General features: G+C 40.2%; 1 protein-coding gene across 1 annotated transcript in view; it reads right to left on the reverse strand.

Moving 5' to 3' along the window:
* Positions 1–9643, reverse strand: part of LOC133646845 (diacylglycerol kinase zeta-like) — a 32666-nt gene extending 23023 nt beyond the window's left edge. Inside the window, exons 1-7 of the mRNA XM_062042669.1 lie at positions 9448–9643; positions 1343–1403; positions 1181–1276; positions 1042–1119; positions 924–980; positions 780–848; positions 637–708 (exon numbers count right to left, since the gene is read on the reverse strand). Coding sequence (XP_061898653.1) covers positions 637–708; positions 780–848; positions 924–980; positions 1042–1119; positions 1181–1276; positions 1343–1403; positions 9448–9530 — 516 coding nt within the window. The 5' untranslated portion in view covers positions 9531–9643. The remainder of the gene's footprint in view (positions 1–636; positions 709–779; positions 849–923; positions 981–1041; positions 1120–1180; positions 1277–1342; positions 1404–9447) is intronic.
* Between the last annotated feature and the right edge of the window lie 7573 nt (positions 9644–17216).

The raw sequence follows: 17216 nt of genomic DNA on the forward strand, positions 1-17216 counted from the left end.
ATATATATATATATATATATATATATATATATATATATATATATATATATATATATATATATATATATATATATATATATATATATATATATATATATATATATATATATATACATACATACACACACACATATATATATTCCATGTGTGTGTGTTTACTAAAATAGAGACTTTTGTCGAGGCTTAAACCAATTATTCATGTTTACATTGTTTGTTAGGGGGAACTCTTTTATTTAGTTCGTAAATCGAGTTTTCACTGTGTATATAAAGGATATAATGTATATTTTTTGTTTATGTTTTTATTTTTAAATTTAAAAAAGAGTTATTTAACTATACTGGCCTTCAAAGCATTTAAAATTTCCGAATTAAAATGTATATTTCATATATATATATATATATATATATATATATATATATATATATATATATATATATATATAATTTATTTATTTATTTTTATTTGTATTTTGTCTATTTTCTTTTTCTTCTCAAAAATATATATATTTGGGCTGAAGTAGATTAATGTGCAAAACTTTTTTGTTGTTGAGGATATTTAAAAGATCAACTAAGGGGCTGATATGGAAAATATTTTAGGGGCTGACATAGCTCGGTTAGCCTGATGACAATGAGACGTACTGCCTGTTTGCACCACGAGCAGCTGATGGCGACAATCTCTTTGCTGTGAAATGAAAACTTGGCTTGGAATCCCTGCGGGGCAAAAACGAGACTCGTGAGTTGTGCATAAACCTGTCGAATCACGTCTACAGGTGGAGGCTGACCTTTCCGCATTGGCGGCATTTTCCCGCCTGGCGTCGCCGATGGACCCAATGGTGGCGCACGGCGTTGCCCTGCAAGACAATGACCGGGTGATGGTGAAGTGTCAAACACAGTTCCGAGGTCACGTGTTCTTACAGTCAGCTAACCTCTCGAGCCGTGCGAGACCCCGCCTCCCGGAATGAAGGTTTGCACTTGAAGTTGATCTGAAGATGCCAACGAGAACATGACTCTGAGGTACTCTGCCTACGCCGCAACCAAGCTCACCTTGTCCAGCTGCTCCATGCACGTCACGTGCACTGAAATCTTACAGGCCACACATTTCTCTCTGGCTGCTGACTTTTGCTGCGGGAGGCCAGAAGTCAACTTTATCATGATGCACCATTGACATGGCGCTCTGACTTACCAAGGATTTGGCCAAACAGCGCTGCTCGCCAACGTAACATACATCTCCTGACGCACTGGCCTCGAACCACACATGATCTCCACACTGCGCGCTCTCCTGTCACGAGTCACAGGTCACACGACATACGACACACGCTAATGACTTACGCGGCGGGTGACTTACGCTCCAGTCTGCAACGCCGCTGGACTCCTTTTGCTGCACGGCTGCCTTGGCGATGACTCTCCTGAAAGAACAAGAGGACAATTGTTGTCTGGTCCATAAAACATGTTGAGTCTTAAATGTGTCGCCTCAACATGTCCCGAACGGATTGTCTCCTCGCAGGTCCAAGACTGTTGACACTCAAACTAGCGTGTTAAGTGTGCAAGGTCAAGAATCAACATGACCATGTGGTCATCAGGAGCTCGCAGTTTACATACGACAGAAGGATGCTCCAGTCCTCCAGGCCCCCGCAAAGGGCCGGGTGGTTGATGTAGTAGACAGAACTCCTGCGACGGGGCTTAGAGACGGTGGACACCCTCCTCCGCCTCCTTGCAGCAAAGGGGCGGTCATAGGGGGCGCAGTCTCCTGCTAACACCTGAGACGAGTTCCTGCGCAGGCAACGAGGGGCCCATGTCAGCGCTCGTGATGTCTCCAAGGAGACAGAAGAAGAGGATGAAGAGGACGAGGAGGTGATGTTCTCCTCTCTTTCAAACAGCTTGTTTGCGTCTGATTGGCTGTCGTTGGCCTCGCCCTTTAGTTCCACATGCTGTGCCCCTACCGCATCATCCTCCTCCTCATCCTCTTCAGCCATCTGGATGAGACTGGCCAGTAAGATGGAGGGGCCCACCAGGGGCGTGTCTATGGTGCGCAACTTGCGGGTTACGGCAAAGCGGGGGTTGACGTTGGGGGTGGTGGTGCTGGAGCGCCTGCGCCCATTCGCTGTACTTAAGGTGCGTCTAGAACTCTTTCCAGCACCCTCGTCTCCCAGCAGTGACCCCTGTAGGTGGACGCTGGAGCGCCGCCGCTGAGTCAAGGTGGAGGAGGGCAAGCCTACACTGGACGTCCTGCGGACTTTGCCGGTCAAGACCACCATGCTGGGTCTTCTCTGGCGGTGGGCTTTGGATGCCACGTTCCCCTGCAGGACCCCTGCTTTTTTCCTAAAGTGACGACGGAAAAAAGTGTCCATGACGAACGACCGCTGCAAGGAGTCACGCTCCTGGTTGTTCCTCACCAACTGTTGAGGTAAAATATAATTTAGCATGAGGAAAGGGAACAATCACTCCTATTACTTTTTCAAATAAACACATGACCTCACATCAAAATCATTGTTGACTCCAATCAGTCAGTAAATCAATCAAACAAACATGCATGTTTTCATGCAGTGTCATACAACCTGACAGGAAGCGCTCTGACCTGCAGACTTGGCCGCTCTGGTGTGGGAGAGTCCGGACCCGAAACCGACCTCACCCTTGCACGCCCCGCCCCATCTCTCCGCCGCCTTTGTCAGGGCTCACTTCGCTACAGCCCGCGTCCACATAAAGGGAGCCGCCGTGCACTCCAACATCCTTGAATACTCCTCATTAACACTTCAAGGCCCATGCTGCTGCATTATGGATCCAATTAAAGACCCAAACTGAGGCGGAGCCACGTGCTCGTTGAGTCAATCATTAGTCGTGTCGGTTTCCCGGGTGACTAAGGAGCTGCCGTCATAGCAACCATCCTACTGGGTCACAACAATTCGGACTTATTACTGGATGTCAAGACGTCAGTGTAGCTTATTGTTGTGAATTTTAATAATTCTCTGTTAACATGCTTTTATCTACAACATGAGAGCCTAGAGAGTCAACCACGGCAAGGAAGCCTACAATGACATGAGAGCCTCAACAGTCAACTAAAAAACATTGGAGGCAACAACATGAGATGCTTGAGAATTAACCACTGTACGAGAGCCTCAAGAGTCATTTGTCACGACATGAGAAACATGAGACTCTGGAGATTTAACTTTGACATTAGAGAGTCAACTAAGACATGAGAGCGAAGTCAGATACAAGACAAGAGCCATAACAAGATGAGAGACAGAAGACCCTTGAGAGTTAACTGCGGCATGGGGGCACAGAAAGTCAACTACAGCACGAGGACCTTGAGGATCAACTACAATATGAGAGCCTTAAGAGTCAACTGTTACGATATGAGAAACATGAGACCCTTGAGAGTCAACTAAGACGTGAGAGCCTTGAGAATCAGAAACAACATGAGAGCCTCACGAGTCAACCACAAGAAAATTAGGGATGTGAGACCCTTGAGAGTTAACTGTGGCACAAGGGATCAGAAAGTCAACCAGCATAAGAATCTTAAAGGGTCAACTACAATATGAGAGCGTCGAGAGTCAACCATTACATGAGACCCTTGAGAGTCAACCATTAAAACAAGCGCGACATGAAAGCCTTGAGAGTCAACCTAACTACGACATGCGAGTCCAGAGAGTCGACTCCAGCATGAGTGACATAAATCTCTTTCAAATAGGACATGAACTCCTTCAGATTCAACCATTAGAACTTGAGAGACATGAGACAATTGAGAGTTATATAATGGTGCATTTCATTCACCTGGGATTTTGAAAGCCGGAACCGGGAATGACGTCACAGCCGAGTAACGAACGTTCCAGTTACAAGGTCGGAAATCAAGATGGCTATTTTTGCGCTTGCCTTGTCTGAATATAAACAACTTATGGGAAAATACTCTTTCTGCAACCCTCAAACGCAGTGGATGAAGAGGAAACATAGACGCTATTGCTAGCGATGTACAATGTATATCCATTCATTTTATACCGCTTGTCCCTCCCGGGGTCACGAGGGGTGCTGGAGCCTATCCCAGCTGCATTCGGGCAGAAAGCGGGGTACACCTTGGACAAATTGCCATCTCATCGCAAGGCCAACACAGATATACCACGTTAAAAAAAATACTTTACACTACAGTATTGCTAACGTATATAATCGTCCAACAATACATCCTATATGGCTGATTTTGTGCGATAAAACTGATCAGAAGCGCTAATAATGGATATTATAGAAGCTTATATTGTTGTTTACATTCAGAGCAGCCATCTTAGAAGCCGGGTGTGTTGAGAATGCTCCGACTTTCTGAGGAGGAAGTCCGACCTCCAGGGGCATTCCAGTTGAAATTTCGACTTGGGACAGAGTCAACCACAGCATGAGAGCCTTGGGAGTCAACTCCAAGATGAGAACCCAAAGAGTCAACTATGACATTAAGGCCCTAGAGAATCAACTGTGACATGATAATTTAACACACAAGAGCCTTTGTGGTCGTGTGTGTGTGTGTGTGTGTGTGTGTGTGTGTGTGTGTGTGTGTGTGTGTGTGTGTGTGTGTGTGTGTGTGTGTGTATGTGTGTGTGTGTGTTCTTATATTTCTACCCTTCTTGAAACATCAACAAGAAAAAGTACCTTCCATATGAGGAATTGAGAACAAGTTAGGACCGAAATCATGGTCCCAATAGGGAAAATCATTTCATCTAATAGAGAATGTCTCGTTTGCACCCCTGGTGGTGAAATCTATCAAAATTAGGGTGGTCCCAAAAAGGAGGGATTTTTTTCAAATTGACTGTGTGTCGGTTTTAAAAGTGCTCCCCCTGTGGTCAACATATGAAATAACAAGTGTGTGTAAACATTTGAAATGCTCCCCCTCTGGCCAACATATGTAATAATGTGTGTGTAAGAAATTGAAATGCGCTCCCTTTGGCCAAAATGTAATAAAAAAATTAAAAAAGGATACAGAGACATACTGTAATAACTTGGAGTAAATAATGAAGATTAAAAACCAATTACAAAAAAATAAAAAATTTAAATTGACTAAAAGCAGTCTTTTTCTTATAAAATTGGGAACAATTTCTCATATTCTTTCTGTTTCTGTAATATTGCAATATTTTCTTGTAAAAGTATTACTTTCTTATGCAGCCCTTCTAGACACTCGTGATTTAGGGCTACATATAAGTAAACTTTGATTGATGATTGATTAAATGTAAAATTATTACTTTTTAATGCAAAATGGGGACATTTGTCATATACAATTCTGACTTTTATCACAATATTGCCAATTTTTTTGTTGTTCTTGTAAAATACTGACATTTTTTGAGTAAAATTATGACTTTTGTCATAATTTGGCCAGGTAAAATTTCGATTATTATTATAACATTGCCAAAATGAGAAAGTTCACTTATAAAATTGTGACTTTTGTCGAGTAAAATTACGACTCTTTTCATAAAATTGCCAAAATGTTAAGCTTTTCTTGTAAAATTGCGACTGTTATTGAATAAAATTCCAACTTTCATCATAATATCGCACAAATGTTCAGTTTTTCTTGTAAAATTTTGACTTGCGTTGAGTAAAATTACGACTTTTATTATAATACTGCCAAATTCTAAGTTTTTCTTGTGAAATTGTGACCTTTTTCTTGTGAAATTCCAACTCATTTTTCACAACAAGCTTTTTTATATTTGCATAGTATTAGGGTTGTGAATCTTTGGGTGTCCCACGATTCGATTCAATATCGATTTTTGGGGTCACGATTCGATTCAAAATCGATTTTTTTTTTTAAATTTAACACGATTCTCGATTCAAAAACGATTTTTTCCCGATTCAAAACTATTCTCTATTCATTCAATACATAGGATTTCAGCAGGATCTACCCCAGTCTGCTGACATGCAAGCAGAGTAGTAGATTTTTGTAAAAAGTTTTTATAATTGTAAAGGACAATGTTTTATCAACTGATTGCAATAATGTAAATTTGTTTTAACTATTAAATGAACCAAAAAATATGACTTATTTTATCTTTGTGAAAATATTGGACACAGTGTTGTCAATCTTATGAGATGAAATGCAAGTGTAAGCCACTGTGACACTATTGTTCTTTTTTTTTTTTTTTATAAATGTCTAATGATAATGTCAATGAGGGATTTTTAATCACTGCTATGTTGAAATTGTAACTAATATTGATACTGTTGTTGATAATATTAATTTATGTTTCACTACTTTTGGTTTGTTCTGTGTCGTGTTTGTGTCTCCTCTCAATTGCTCTGTTTATTGCAGTTCTGAGTGTTACTGGGTCGGGTTTGGTTTTGGAATTGGATTGCATTGTTATGGTATTGCTGTGTATTGTTTTGTTGGATTTATTAATTTAAAAAAATTAAAAATACAAATTAAAAAAAAAAATTATTTAAAAAAAATGAGAATCGATTCTGAATCGCACAACGTGAGAATCGCGATTCGAATTCGAATCGATTTTTTCCCACACCCCTACGTAGTATGTATACATCAGTAATGTCGTAAATACAAATTTCTATATATGTAGAGCAGGCCTGGGCAATTATTTTGACTCGGGGGGCCAAATTTAGAGAAAAAATGTGTCTGAGGGCCGGTATATCTGATTTTTAGGAACACTAATACAAAACCTCACAATAATGTCTTAAAAAAAGGAATGGAATTAAAAAAATTGTTTTTACTGAATGAGACACCCAGAATGTACATGAAAATAAAGAATGTGGTATTTACAATATTAACTATGAACGATAAAACACTGAATATTGACAACATATGAACGTCACACGCCCTCTCGATTGACATTATTTACAATCAAGCAAGCAACAAAAATGCAACAAGCAAAGCGAAATATGAATGTGAAAGGTAAAAAAAAAAAAACACAATCTGATGTATCTGATACATCACTAAGCTTTAGAACTTTGTTGTAAAAATCTCCTTCCACGTCTGTCCCTGACACCCGCTTTTCAGGCTGGCCGCTCTGGAAACACTCTGTGGAAACGCTCCCCATCCACACTGCTTGGTGCCTCGTCTGAGCTGCTGTGACTTAGATTACCATTGTAACTAATTAGATTACCATAGTAACTAGTATATCATGCAAAAGCACAGATTCTAACCATTGAAATATTTTGTATAGTTCAAGACTTACGGTAATTTGAAAACTTCACTGCACATCATAATGGCAGCAACAGTTTCCATCTTAAAGATTTAAAATAATCATTTGGGAAATGCCCGGCGGGCCGGTTTGAAAAGCTTAATGGGCCGCATGTGGCCCCCGGGCCTTAATTTTCCCAGGTTTGATCTAGAGCAGGGGTGTCAAACGTAAGGCCCGAGGGCCGGATCAGGCCCGCGAACAGGTTTTATCCGGCCCGAGGGATGAGTTAGCTAAGTATAAAAATGAGCCAAAATTTTTGAATGAAAGAAACTGCTGTTCTAAATGTGTCCACTAGATGTCGCAATAGCAATTCTTTGTATCTTTGTAGAAGATGCTACATATGGAAAAAAAAAATAATGATAAATTTTAAAAAACACATGTTAATGCACCAGTCGAGGAAAATGAACAAACTACATAAATAACATCCTATAATTTGATTTTTATCTTGATAGATTGAAAATTGCCACCAATGAGTTGACAGATGAACATTATCACATAATTTATTTAGAAAATTTAAATAACGACAAATAAAGATAGAATACTATTAACCGCAACATGCAAGTGTAAAAAAAACATTATGATTTGAACATTTTCAGAATGTGCTTGTTCTATTATTAAACAAAGAAAACAATCTGAAGTTTTCTTTATTTTAAATTTATTGTGTCGTGATTTTACCAGTCCGGCCCACTTGGGAGTAGATTTTTCTCCATGTGGCCCTCAATCTAAAATGAGTTTGACACCCCTGATCTAGAGGGTTATCTGTAATCTGTGTGTATCTGTTGCCTCTGTAACTGTCTTTCCAGCATGGCAATGCTGCCCTCTGGTGTTGGAATCAGTTATTTTCTCTCCCTCTTACGTCCTTCCTTTAAACCTGTTCTTTGTCTCCATTTTTTGAGCTGCTCTTCAAACTCCTCCCCTTGAGAGAACATTTATAGAAAGAGGGCCAGTGAGAGACAAATATAGTCCATGAAATGGGTCTATGTATACTTCACACACGCACACACACACACACACACACACACACACACACACACACACACACACACACACACACACACACACACACACACACACACACACACACACACACACACACTTACACACACACACACACACACACTCACACACACACTCACACACTAGAAGGTGATTAGTCATAATCGAGTAACTGAAGGGTAGCAAAAGAGGCATCATTTAAAAATGTTAAATACCAAACAGGTAATGTATCCAATCCAATCCAATCCACTTTATTTATATAGCACATTTAAACAACAAAACTGTTTCCAAAGTGCTGCACAACAAAATTAAAAATAATATTAAAAACAATATTAAAAACAATAATCAAATATTGTCCTTAGCTCCACCAATGACTGAATAAAAACAAAAAATAAATAAATATAGAACCAATATAAAAACAATATAAAAATAAATATGATTAAAAACGATTTTAAAAGGAAAAACCAATTAAAACAGTAAATAGAAATCAAAATTTATAAAAAACACAGAGGACAACAGAGGACAACAGAGTATGTAATAATGTAAGTTATTTTTATGAAAATATTGATGCTGTCCACAGGACAGATGCATGCAAAGCATCATGGGAGTGATGAATGGAAACTCTTGATTTGTTATGTGCATTATGATATAAAAATGACAGTTCCAACATATTACACTGTTAACACTGACAGGATTGAGCTTCCTGTCAGTCACATTGTGTGGTTCCAATGAGTGGATTCTGCCATCTGCAGGCTACTGCTTGAGAAGACACAAAACCTTACTGATGGATAGAAGTATGGAGCATACAGTAAAGGTACAGTGTCAAGCAAAAAAAAAAGACACAAAAAAACCAAAGACAAAGCAAAAGTGCAAGTTAATCCTCGCCAACCTGCAGACTGCGAATACTCAAAAGTTAATCTCTCCCGGCGGGCTCTAAAAATTACTGATTAAAAATTCCTGGTGGTGCCAATCCATTAATGAGAGCTATAATTAGACGACGCTGGGATCACTGCCACCTCAGCGGACTTCCATGTGCGTCTTTTTTATTCCCACTGGATGTGGGACACTTGTCACGCATCAACGTACTATTGTGAGACTTATGTGGTCCTTTTCACTATTCCATTTCGTGATATCACACCTGTTGTTACAGACACACACATTCCCACAGTGATGTTGCCATGGAAATAGGCGCAGCATCAGGACCACGTGAGTCTCACTTAGAAAAAACTGAGGGTAACATGCAGTCTTTGGACCACCTGGGCACCCACCTCGCCCTCTGTATGATTTCACTCGACCTTTCACTCACCTCGTCAGCATCCTCAGCCCGCTCAAGCTTTGGTTGGCAGTGGAGGCGGGGCTTGGAGGCTGCTCCTCTCGCTGCTCTTGCATGTTATTCTACCCCGAGGTCAGCCGGCGGCCATCCCTGGACAGGAAGCAGTCTCCGATGGTGCTGGCGTGCGTGTGTGTGGGAATGCAGGTCCAGGTTCCGTCCCGCCACTCTTTCCAGATGTCTCACTAACAACTCGATTCAGAGTGCCCTCACTTTTATTTCCCTACTCAGATGAAGCTCCTCCTCTTTTGTGCAGCCTGAACTCGTCCATCACAGATATCTGCGCTCTCATTGGACCGAGTGGAATCTAAAAATGAGATGCGAGATTAGAAACTCACATCCCCATCGCCTCGTGCATATGATGGCCTCGATGGAGCATTGACCTTTGACCCGATGGTAACCAGCGCGCCATGCCAGTTAACTTCAGGTGACCCCGCCTACAAAGTTCTTTGGTCAATGATCCATACTTGCACACTGTACTTTGTGCACATCGCATTTGAATGCATGCGACGCTTGCTCGGTTACCATAACAACCATGCGACAACATCCCTTGACCTGTGTCAAGCTTTGCCCCCTCACGAGCAATCACACTTTCTGATTACTAGGTTTGTGATGCAGGTCAAAGGTCGTGTGTGGGTACGTGTGTGTGTGTGTGTGTGTGTTGCTGTGCAGGAAATAATGCAGGATGTCCAAGAAGAAGATGATGCTCATGAAAGTGTTAGTGGGAGGTAGTCAGGCCAAAGCAGCATTACATCAACAATGTTACCAAAGCTGATGTGAGTCACTTCTACAACGTAGGCCCTTGCTGCACACACACACACCCACACACACACCCACACGCACACACATATCTTGTTATATCTTATTTAGTGCCGTCTGTGTCCTCTGTCTTATGACAACCAAGATGTCTTTGAAGATTTAAACCTTGAAGTGTGCCATCCTCACGTCTGGCCCGTGAGCATCAAAGCGAGCACTCAGCTTTGAAGCTCTCTGATTGGTTAATTGTGTTGAAGGCAGGAGTGCATCTGGAAGTACGACAAGCACTCGCTAAACTACGGACATGAGGATGTACGTACAGCAGGGCCATTCAACCAGCGGCCCTCTTGATTCAGTACAAAACTTTGGCGTGACTAATGTTTTTGCAGCAGATTCTAGAGTGCAGCTCTCAAGTAGTCCTTAAATAGCAAAGGGTTCCGGTCTTATAGAGGATCTTTGACTGGGGTTTTTGCAGTAGAACATTAAAAACAGAAATGTACTCTCATTACTGCAAGGGATTTTTGACCAGCTATTTTTGCTGTTATACAGATGAGAGGATCTTTGAATAGCATTCTTTCACATAGAAGATCTTTAAAGGCCTACTGAAATGATTTTTTAAAAATTCAAACGGGAATAGCAGATCCATTCTATGTGTCATACTTGATCATTTCGCGATATTGCCATATTTTTGCTGAAAGGATTTAGTAGAGAAAATCGACGATAAAGTTCGCAACTTTTGCTCGCTGATAAAAAAAAGCCTTGCCTGTACCGGAAGTAGCGTGACGTCACAGGAGCTAGTATTCCTCACAATTCCCCATTGTTTACAATGGAGCGAGAGAGATTCGGACCGAGAAAGTGATGATTACCCCATTAATTTGAGCGAGGATGAAAGATTCGTAGATGAGGAACGTTACAGTGAACGACTTGAGAGGCAGTGATGGGCGTATCTTTTTTCGCTCTGACCGTAACTTATGTACAAGCTCGCTCATTGGATTCCACACTCTCCTTTTTTTATTGTGGATCACGGATTTGTATTTTAAACCACCTCGGATACTATATCCTCTTGAAAATGAGAGTCGAGAACGCGAAATGGACATTCAGTGCCTTTTATCTCCACGACAATACATCGGCGAAATGCTTTAGCTACGAGCTAACGTGATAGCATCGTGCTTTAACTGCATAAAGAAACAAAAAAATAAACCCCTGACTGGAAGGATAGATAGAAAATCAACAATACTATTAAACCGTGGACATGTAAATACACGGTTAATGCTTTCCAGGCTGGCGAAGGTTAACAATGCTGTGCTAACGACGCCATTGAAGCTAACTTAGCAACGGGACCTCACAGAGCTATGCTAAAAACATTAGCTCTCCACCTACGCCAGCCAGCCCTCATCTACACCCGTGCTCACCTGCGTTCCAGCGATCGGCAGAAGGACGAAGGACTTCACCCGATGCGTTTGGCGGCCCGGAGACGTAGGAAGTCAAGGTGAGGTCGGCGGCTAGCGCGGCTAGCGCTCCAACAAAGTCCTCCTGGTTGTGTTGCTGTAGTCCGCTGCTAATACACCGATCCCACCTACAACTGTCTTCTTTGCAGCCTTCATTGTTCATTAAACAAATTGCAAAAGATGTCCAAAATACTGTGGAATTATGAAATGAAAACAGAGCTTTTTGTATAGGATTCTATGAGTACCATAACTTCCGTTACTCTGACTCCGTCACACGCATACGTCATCATACCGCGACGTTTCAGCCGGATATTTCCCGGGAAGTTTTAAATGTCACTTTATAAGTTAACCCGGCCGTATTGGCATGTGTTGCAATGTTAAGATTTCATCATTGATATATAAACTATCAGACTGCGTGGTTGGTAGTAGTGGGTTTCAGTAGGCCTTTAACCAGCAGTTTTGAAGCAGATCCTTAACAACAGCCGTGCACTCCTGTTATTGGGAGAGAATCTTTGACGAGTTCGTATTTTTTAGTTGGTTTTTAAAAACAGCATGGTAGTCGTGTCAAATAAAGCATCTTTTAAGGAGGTCTTTAAGAACAGAAATACACTCAATTCGTTAAAGGATTAGAGAATTAGAGGATCTTTGACCAGTGTTTTTGCAGTAGTTCCTTAAAAATAACAGGGCCCTCCTGTCTAATAGAGGATCATTGACTTGCATTTTTGCAGTAGGTCCTTAAGAACAGCAGAACCCTGTGTCTAATAGAGGATCTTTGACTAGTGTTTTTGCAGTAGGTCCTTTAGAACAGCAATACGCTTATTTCGCATGAAGGATCTTTGACTACAGTGTTTTTGCTACAAGTCCTTAAAAATAACAGAGCCCTCCTGTCTAATAATGTATCTCTGACTAATGTTTTGCAACATATCTTTGAAAAGCTCTTGTCATATAGAAGATCTCTGACCTGTGTATTTAGAGCCTAAAAACAGCAGAACACTACTGTCACAGGTCTTTTACTAACTTTTTGCAATAGTTCCTTAAAAACAGTGGAGCCCTCTTTTCTTAAGGGTCTTTTACTATCATTTTGAAAGTAGGTCCTTAGTAACAGCAGTACACTCATTTTACACAGAGGATATTTGACTAGTGTTTTTGCATTAGATCCCTAAAAAGTTCAAGTTCAAGTTCAAGTACCAATGATTGTCACACACACACTAGGTGTGGCGAAATTATTCTCTGCATTGAACAGCAGTATACTCATTTCACATAGAGGCTCTTTGACTATTTTTGCAACAAATCATTTAAAACAGTTCAAACATGTCATATAAATATTCCACTTTAGTTTTAAAAGCAGATTCTTAAAAACAGCAGAATACTTCTGTCATTTAGAGGATCTTTGACTACTACTTTTTGCAACAGACCCTTAAAAACAGCAGAGCAAAACTGTCTAATAGGAGATCTTTGATGATCATTTTGGGAGTCGGTACTTCAGAACAGCATTACACTTATTTTACATGGATGACCTTTGACAAGTGTTTTCGCAGTTGGTCCTTAAACAGCAGTACACTCATTTCACACAGTAGATCTTTAACTATCATTTTTGCAGTAGATCCTTAAAAACAACAGCACCCTCCTGTAGGGATGATGTTTGGTAAGAAATTAACGAGTTTGAGCCCATTATCGAACCGATTCCTTATCGATTCTCTTATCGAATCCAGATAGGTTGTTGTAAATGATAAATAAATGGGTTATACTTGTATAGCGCTTTTCTACCTTCAAGGTACTCAAAGCGCTTTGACAGTATTTCCACATTTACCCATTCACACACACATTCACACACTGATGGCGGGAGCTGCCATGCAAGGCGCTAACCAGCAGCCATCAGAGGCAAAGGGTGAAGTGTCTTGCCCAAGGACACAACGGACATGACTAGGAAGGTAGAAGGTGGGAATTGAACCCCAGTAACCAGCAACACTCCGATTGCTGGCACAGCCACTCTACCAACTTCGCCACGCCGTCCCTATATGGAAAAAAACACAATATTTGGTTTAACAAAAGCTCACTTTTATTTTATAAGAAAAAAATAAAATAAAATAAATAAATAAATATTTACTGTTGTTACCCCCCTAAAAAAATAAAATAAAATAAATAAATATTGACTGTTGTTACCCAAAGTATATTAAGTGGGATTTTTCAGAAAAACAAATATATACAGTAACACAAAAACAACCTGTCTCTGTGATCACTATAGGTGTATAAATAATAATGTAGTGTAAAATAAAATCAGTCCCTTGGGCACACAACTGAAAATGATACAGCTCTCCAAAAGGTGCACTTCTGCTGCTATTGGAACATCCTTCTGGGGTCCATCAGTGTGGCCTCCTCCAGGAATGACAGCACGTCCTTGTCCTGGAGGGAAAATGAGGGACAGACACAGCATAGAATTAGGGGGGAAATTAGCTGAATGTGAAGACTAGGGTGTCTGTTATTAAGTCTTTAGCATTAGTATGTAGAATTAAATGATGGAATAGATTAAGTAATGAAGTTAAACATTGTACTGATATTATCCACTTTAAGAGGTTGTTCAAATTAATAGTGCTTACAAAGTACAAAGAAGAATTATGAGAAATACTTTCAACCTTATTGTAAATAAGATATTCTTCATCTCAGTATATTAATAATGACTGAATTAATTAATTACATATTACAAAACTGTTGTATATACTAGTTCACAGATGTTATTTTATTATAAAAAGGTCAGTAAATGATGTACATATTTGGAAACGCTCTGAAGTGGGAAAGGGGTAGGATTAAATAAGATTTACTTCTTCCTACTCCTTTTTGGACATGATGTAAAGTGAAATGATATGAAACTGTGATGTGTTATGCTGTAAGTGTGTTCATGTACGAAATAAACTAAAGAAAGAAAGTAAGCACTAGTTTATTAGACAGACCTGCAAACTCTGGAGTGGTGTAGGCTACAAGATACCGTTAACGTTATCAGACACATACAAAAAGGCTAACAGTAACGTTACCGTTAGCCACTGACTATGCTTAGGTAACGTTAGTCTAGCTAACATTACTGCAGTCCTGGTTGACATAAGAGGTAACGTTATTTTAGCCTAAAGGCTACGAGTGAGCAGATATGGAAATTAACCGGCAACAGTTAAAATTAGTTACTCACCAGCACTATCACTGGAATTGGCGCTGCAGGTTGAAGCAGAGGAAGAGGGATGCGTTTCGTCATCTCTGTCGCTGCTTCTCCACGACACCTTTCTCGAACGTTCAGGTTATGTACGGCCTGAACATGTTTCATCATGCTTGTTGTACTTCCCCCCTTACATGAGAGTGAAGCCTGGCAATAATTGCAGATAACCGTTTCCTCGTCGTATTTTTTTGTAAAATGAAGCCATGCCTTGAGGCGTTTTTTCCGGTCCATTGTTGTTGCTGCTTCTGTATCTGCGCTAATGACTGAGCTATGTCATTTCCTGGGACGTGTCACAGGGCATTTCCTGTAGGACAGGATTCGTTCCCAGGGATTCGAATAAAGAACCAACTCTTTTTCTTTACTATAGTGGCCTCGATAACGGGAACCGGTTCTCAGAAAGAGATTCGAGTCCATGGAATCATTTTTTTTCTTATCTAACAACCGGGAGAACCGGTTTCGAACATCATCCCTACCCTCCTGTGTGATATGGGATCTTTGACGAGCATTTTTAGAGTAGGTCCTTAAGAACAGCAGTATGCCTATTTTGCAAAGAGGATCTTTGACTACTGTTTTTGCTAGAGGTCCCCTAAAAACAATAGAGCCCTCCTGTCTAATAGGGGATTTTTGACTAATGTTTTTGCAACAGAGCTTTAAAAACACCTAAGACTTCCTGTCATACAGAATATCTCTGACATGTGTATTTACAGCCTAAAAAAAGCAGAACATGTACGTCATATAGAGGATCTTTGACCAACTTTTTGTAACAATTCCTTAGAAACATCAGAGCCCTCCTTTCTAATAGGGGATCTTTGACTATCATTTTGGAAGTAGGTCCTTAATAACGGCAGTACATTCATTTTACATAGAGGATTTTGACTAGTCTTTTTGCATTAGATCCTTAAATAGAGCATTATGCTCATTTGCTCATTCTGTACACTGCTGCTGGAATTTTTATTTTCCTGAGGGAACACTACTGAAGGAATCAATAAAGTACTATCTATCTATCTATCTATCTATCTATCTATCTATCTATCTATCTATCTATCTATCTATCTATCTATCTATCTATCTATCTATCTATCTATCTATCTATCTATCTATCTATCTATCTCAGAGGCCCTTTGATGAATGTTTTGCAACAGGTCCTTAAAACAGCTAACACTTCATGTCATATAGAAAAGCTTTGACCTGTGTTTTTAAAGCAGATTCCTAAAAAAAGCAGAACACTTCTGTCATATAGAGCAGTGGTCCCCAACCTTTTTGTAACTGCCGTCCCGGTCAACGCTTGAAAATTTGTCCCACCCACCGGGGGGATATGGTATTTTTGGTATTTTATTTATTTATTTATTTTTTGTCATAAAAAAATACAATCATGCGTGCTTACGGACTGTATCCATGCAGACTGTATTGATCTATATTGATATATAATGTAGGAACCAGAAATATTAATAACAGAAAGAAACAACCCTTTTGTGCGAATGAGTGTGAATGAGGGGAGGAGGTTTTTTGGGTTGGTGCACTAATTGTAAGTGAATCTTGTGTTTTTTATGTTGATTTAATAATACCGTAATTTCCGCACTATAAGCCGCACCTGACTATAAGCCGCACCAGCTAAATTTAGGGGAAAATACAGATTGCTCCATATATAAGCCGCACCCTTGTATAAGCCGCAGGGTTTTGATGTGTAATTAGCGTAGTATATAGGGGTTCCTGCTACCACGGAGGGGATTGTCGGGACAGAGATGACTGTTTGGGAACGCAAAGCGTCCCATTTATTAACAATCAATCTTTCAATCATTCAATCAAACTTTCACATCTTTGACATGGCGAACAGCATTCGTGCAGAGTACAAATAATACAACGCTGCAAAGTAATACAAAGTGCTCGCCTGTACGTTATCAAAATAAGCAGCCTATGAAAAGTCAGTCTTTAATCATTGTGTCATCGTCTTCCTCCTGTGTACTAAAACCACCCAAATCCTCTTCGTCGATGTCTGAGAAGAACAGGCCGTATATAAGCCGCACCCTTGTATAAGCCGCAGGGACCAGAACGAGGGGAAAAAGTAGCGGCTTATAGTCCGGAAATTACGGTAATTAAAAAAAAACATTAAAAAATAAAATAAAATAAAAAATTGTTTTTAATTTCGTGTGCGGCCCGGTACCAATCGATCCACGGACCGGTACCGGGCCGTGACCTGGTGGTTGGGGACCACTGATACAGAGGATCTTTGACTAACTTTTTGCAACAGATTCTTGAGAAAAGCAGAGCCCTCCTGTTTAATTGGGGCTTTTCGATGATACTTTTGAGAGGAGGTCCTTAAAAACAGCATTACACAAATT

The sequence above is a fragment of the Entelurus aequoreus genome, linkage group LG03 (genome assembly GCF_033978785.1).
Source record: "Entelurus aequoreus isolate RoL-2023_Sb linkage group LG03, RoL_Eaeq_v1.1, whole genome shotgun sequence".
Taxonomy (NCBI): Eukaryota; Metazoa; Chordata; class Actinopteri; order Syngnathiformes; family Syngnathidae; genus Entelurus; species Entelurus aequoreus.